We start from the raw sequence: 6,145 nt of genomic DNA on the forward strand, positions 1-6,145 counted from the left end.
AAAACTAATCCTTGGTTTAAGTAGTTACATAAATTACCAGATTTATTAATAGATCATTGATATGAAATGGTTTATGGTGTTTTATTTACAAATATGTTAAAATGAATTTATTTCGTCATTGTATATATTAAAAATATTTTATAGTATGTATTTTATGCATTATTAGTAATATTAGCATTGAAAGATTGTTAAATACATCAGATAGTTGGTATTAAATATATAATGTAGTGTATAAATGATTTAGGTTTTACTTGAATAAAATCAAAACATGTAAAAAAAAAATATATATATATAACAGCATATTATGCTGTTAGCTTGGATTTCGAATATAACACCAAATATAATGCCATTGGATAACGGTATAACAGCATTTTGCTGTTATTTAAATTTAAATAACAGCATTTTGCTGTTATTTTTGCTATTATTTAAATAAATATAACAGCATTTTTGAAAAAATAACAGCATTATAACACCATAATGACACAAAATAACGCCATTTATGCTGTTATATCGTATCCCAATGCTGTTATAATTTTGTTAAATATAACAGCATAATTTTATAGTGTGTAGTGGTTTGATTAATATCATGATTTATTGTAACTTTTTGTCTTGTTTATGTATTGATGTAAAAATCTTGCAAAAGGTTCTTCCGATAAGATCATTACGATCTTTTTTCAGAAGCATTGTTTGTTTTTGTAAACGACAAAGTGTAAAATTTTTTTGTACTTTTATAATTTATCCCTACCCCTCTTCTCCATACGTTCATGTGGCTTGATCCTCCTGTGAGCGGTTCCCTTTAAAGTAAATTCTTATTCCCCGAAGAGTTTCGAATAACTGAAAGTTTACTGTACTTTAAGATTGAATAAAAAAGCACACAAATTAAATATTTCTAGATTGAGCTGACAAAAATTATTAAATTATATTATCAAAGTTTCATTTTTCGCTCAGTAGAGCAAGATCACATAATTGATCTATATTTTTATACAATTATCGTAATTATACTTTATGAGCTTTTCGCGTCTGATTTAGCCGGTGTTTATGGCACGTAATGTGATTTATACCCTCTAAGTTATAGTTAAATAGACTTTTTGCGCAACATATAAAAAAAAAAGGAATCTTATTTATTAGAAAATCTTTTCTCTCAATTAATTTTATAGCATATTATCCACTCTTTGTCCAAAAATAATTTAAAATAAACCAATGTGAATTGTTTTAAAATAATCTTATTGTTCGTTTATTATGACCCCATGTTTATTTTGCATCTAACGGTTATTGTTTTAGGTATTATAAAAGTATTTCATTTTGAAATTTGAAAATTTCCATCAAGTGATATCAAGGTCCTACAGACATTGTCGGCGCGTTTTAAATCAAAGAAACATTAAAATTAATGAATTTTGATTAATTTGAATTGAACTTGTTTATTCAGAAATTAGAAACTGGTATTAAATATTAAATACAATAAAAAATTTAAAAATTTACCACACGGTTAGTGAAAATATGTATCCTCTCATCGTAAAAATATAATATGTATGAAAAAATATAAATATGTATGAAAAAAACACATTTACCACACGGTTAGTGAAATATGTATCCGCTCATCGTAATTTTTGATAACTTGCTTAGTTAATCGTCGATAGTGCCCTCGTTCAGTAATGCAATAATAATGGCGCATGTACCTGTGGTACGGCAAATCCTATTTTTTCGATACGGTCAACGATTTCAAATTGCTGAATCAAATCACCTCGATTTCTTCTTTCTTCAAAAATTGTAGGTCTAAGAATAAGGAGACTTTCCTCGTATGACTTATGGTTGATTTCTGTGATTGTTACACTCTAACGTACATATCTCTTTGTAGATATGAAGACCAGGCTTCAATAGCAAACTCAAGTTATATACACACTATAACATTTTAACCATTTTTCCGATAGTTTTATAAGACTAAAACATATGTATATATATATATATATATATATATATATATATATATATATATATATATATATATATATATATATATATATATATATATATATATATACTACACACACAATTTATACTATTAAATACTTTACCGATATACGTTCCAAAACAACTAAAAATGAATAAATTAATAAATTTTGAACTTTAAATCCTTCGGAACAAATCTTGGAGCTTATTCACCAAACTTTTTTTTTGCGTAAGTTTGGCGTAAGTTTGGTGTAAGTTCAAAACTGTAAAAGTCGTATTCACAAAAACTTGCGCAGCTGCGCTGAAAAAAAACTTTCGTTAGTTTTTGCGTAAGTTCAACCTTAACTATCGGTATTCACCAAACTCAAATGGTATTCACCAAACTTTTTAAAAACTTGCTCAACTCAATATACGCAAAAAAAGTTACGCTTGCTATGAGCTGCCTTAACTTTGGCGTAACTTAAAAATCAATAAATAATAAGAACAGCGTTGTATTTTTATGATACATATGAACTTCTATTGTCAGATTGATATGTTATTAGGGCTCTTAACATATGTAAATTTTATATATTATAGCAAGGGTTAACAATAATCACAGATATTAACAAAAAATAACTGCATCATAATGACATAACATCTTATTACGATGTTGTATTATTATATATGTTTGGCTTAAGATATCTTATATTGTGGGAAACAATTCAGACTTTCCCTGAGACACTAAGGAGTCACTGTTTTTTTTATGAACTTGATAACATTTTTTCCATATGACTGTGAATCATACAATGATTACAAACTACACTCGCCTTGTGTACAGTTTTACAACCGCGTCATTTTAACATATTTAATACATTAAGACACTACATGCTTAACAACTATGTACATTAACACCCATGCAAATTTAACACTTTACACACTTTAACACCTACACACACGCTAATTGCATCTTAAAGACGTTATTCACGACAGTATATAACGATATAGCATCTTATATGACATGATATATATATATAAATATATATATATATATATATTATACAACAATATAACATCTTTTAAAGACGTAATGTTATTATCGTTAAATGTATGTTCTTCTTCACAACTTTTTTTTAAAAAAGGTATGTGTCTTAATTGGTGCTTTGATCATAGTTCATATCTTTGTTTTAACAGCTTTATAAATAATTTAGTCAAAATGGATATTTCAATTATTCTAACTGCACATGGTCAAGATCATCTTTGGCGTGAGACTCAACATGTTGCTTTAAGCGGTTACTCTAATGTGGAATGTATTCAAAAACTTCGTTTACTAGAAAATGATAGAAGAGATATTGTCAACACTTTACGCAATGATTTGTCACCAATCACATTGAGAAGCAACCCAATATCTTCAGAAGCAAAAGTACTAATAGCGCTAAGGTTTTTGTCAACTGGGAGTTTTCAAGCAGTAATAGGTAAGTATTATTAGTCAATTCAAAAAAAGATTAGCTACAATCTTATGATTTTTTATTGTTAAATATGCTTGTTATTAATGGATTGTTACAAATGGAGCTTAAAGGCGGTGCTTTATACAGGGTTTTTAAACCATGCAATACATAGCAAACCTTGAGGTAGCAAAAATCCAAGGGAAAACCTCAAAAACTCTTTTTTCCATTATTTGTTCCATAGTTTATGCTTTTTTTAAGAAATGGCTTGTTAATAGAGATAGCAATGAATTTGTAAGATATAAATGCTGTTGAAAAACCTTTAGCTTGTTAGTAAAAATAATGTTTTAACTTGCATAAACAAAATCTTCAGGATAACCTGGAAAGATTATGGAGAAGTTCAGGGAGTTTCAAAAGTTAAATTTGGGGGAAAATTTTCTTTACTAATGGAAAACTTAGAGAAAAAAATTGGAGTGGCAACCCTGTTTATAGACTAATCATGTTCGCTTATTTAGAAATAACTTTATTCTTTTTTCAGTTTATCAATCGTTATGAAGTAAAATTAAATATCTTTTTTCTTTATATTTAAATATGATGCTTCATTATTATATAGAAAAAATAAAAAAAACCTAATTTTTTTTAACTTAGCATAATAGATTGTATTAAAAGATTAATTTTTACGCTGCACCCTTCTACTGTTGATTGTGATTTTATATTTTGCAGACTTTTGGTAAGATGACTGGATTTTTCAAATTATTTGGAGTTTAGCCTTGTCAAAGTTCACTTTTCTCTTTTTTAACTAACTTGCTTTTGTTTAATTGAATATAATGGTCAATATGCATATTTCGTTCACATGTTGTTTTATGTAAATTTAGGTGACACCTCTCATGTAAGCCAGTCAAGCTATAGTCGCATACTTCATCAGTTTTGCAAAATTTTTATTCAGCACTATCATTACCTTGTCAGATGGTATGATAGTCCAGAGGAGATGACTAAAACAAAGAGAAAGTACTTTCAATCATTTGGAGTTAAAGGTCTTTTTGGAGTAATAGATGGTACAATGATACAAATCAAAGGAGTTACTGGGGCTGATGAGCCAGCATACATTTGCAGGTTAACACATCTTTTTATTTTGATACCTGATGATTTTGATTTGATACCTGATCATTTTAATTTGATACCTGATCATTTTGATTATATTGCTTTAAGTCATTAGTCAAAAGTTTAAAGTGTGCACTGCTTGGCCTACTTACACAGGCGTAGCTAGTATGAGAAATTAAAAATAGCCTTTGTTTCACAAATTTATTCTGTCTATTTATGTTTGCATATAATGCATACAAGCTTCAAAAAAAATATTTCTGTTCTGCTATTCTTTATAAAAAATTATTTACAATTTCTTTTTTTTTTTTTAGTGCTAATGCTTTTTTAAGCTGTATTTTACTTCACATTACTAAGCTATTATAAAGCGCTTCATGTTGTTAATAATATGTAAAAAAAATATTTAATTTACGAAGAGAAAATACTTCCATTTCACAAAGTGAAACATGTTTATTACAAAAAGTAAAGTTTTTTTTTATATTTTAAATAGCACATCATAGTTCTGTAAAGTTTGAAAACATCTAGTTATTTAACGTAGGTGCTAAACTTAAAATAACAAGGTCATGTAAAAAAGCAATTTTGTTTGGGCCAAGGTGAACAGTTGTTCTAACATGGTGTAAATTTTTCCCAAAAACGGTTTTTGCTGCCCTCTCTGATTTTTAAACATTTGAACATTTAAAAGATTTTTAACTTGTTTTTTTAGAAAAGGATATCCTGCTTTAAACTGTCAAGTTGTCATTGAAGCTGATGAAAAGTTTAGAGGTGTTGTTGCAAAGTATCCTGGATCGTGCCATGACGCATTTGTTTTTTCGAATTCTGCATTAAAACAGACGTTAGAATATGATCCAAGACAAGGCTTCCTTTTTGCAGACTCAGGATATGGGTTGTCACCAGTCCTGATTACACCATTTAATAAGCCAACTACACCAGAAGAAATATACTTTAATAAAGTTCACCGCCAGGTACGTAGTGATGTGGAGCGAGCCATTGGACGTCTCAAAAACCATCGGAGGTGTTTGCACAAAAGTGGTGGAACACTTCAGTACACCCCAACAATTTGCTAAATATTTTTTACTTGCATTTTACTGGAAAACTTTTGCATTTCCTTATTATAAGATTATTAATTCCTTATTATGAGATTATTAATTTCCTTATTATAAGATTATTAAAATAAAAATACATAATAATAGATAAAAATAAGATTAATTAAAAAGATAGATTTCCTAACTATAAGGTTATTAATTTCCTTATTATAAGATCAAAAATTCCAGATTACATTAGCTTGAGGACAATAATGAAGATTATGTGTATGGTATTTAACTTGAATTAACTCAAACAAACCAAATTCGACGTGATATTTTAAGAAGGTGGCAAATTAAAGACTATGTGTTTGCAAATCAAAGGCAATGATATATTGTAAAATTGTTGCATGGATGCCTGCAGGATATTTTGTTTTAGATATGACATTTTTAGGCATATAAATTTAAGTATGTTCATGTTTATGTCAAATGAGATTGATTTGCAAATATAAAGAGTTAATTGGAGTCTCAGAAAAAGAATATAATAAAAAGTTTGCCCCAGTCAGGGGATGTTTAATTGTATATTAAATGTAAAAAGTTACAAGTTCTTTATAAAATGTAATTGTTGATCAGATTAAGCAATTCTGAACCCCTCTTTTC

At 28.0% G+C, this 6,145-nt stretch overlaps 1 protein-coding gene across 1 annotated transcript; it reads left to right on the forward strand.

The window, feature by feature from the left end:
- The first annotated feature begins 304 nt into the window (after window positions 1-304).
- LOC136075937 (putative nuclease HARBI1) lies at window positions 305-5,530 on the forward strand. Its single transcript, XM_065789386.1, has 4 exons — window positions 305-359; window positions 3,135-3,398; window positions 4,244-4,481; window positions 5,170-5,530. The coding sequence occupies exons 1-4, from the start codon at window positions 305-307 to the stop codon at window positions 5,528-5,530; spliced, it is 918 nt and encodes a 305-aa protein (XP_065645458.1).
- Window positions 5,531-6,145: the final 615 nt, after the last annotated feature.

Source organism: Hydra vulgaris, chromosome 02, assembly GCF_038396675.1.
Source record: "Hydra vulgaris chromosome 02, alternate assembly HydraT2T_AEP".
Taxonomy (NCBI): domain Eukaryota; kingdom Metazoa; phylum Cnidaria; class Hydrozoa; order Anthoathecata; family Hydridae; genus Hydra; species Hydra vulgaris.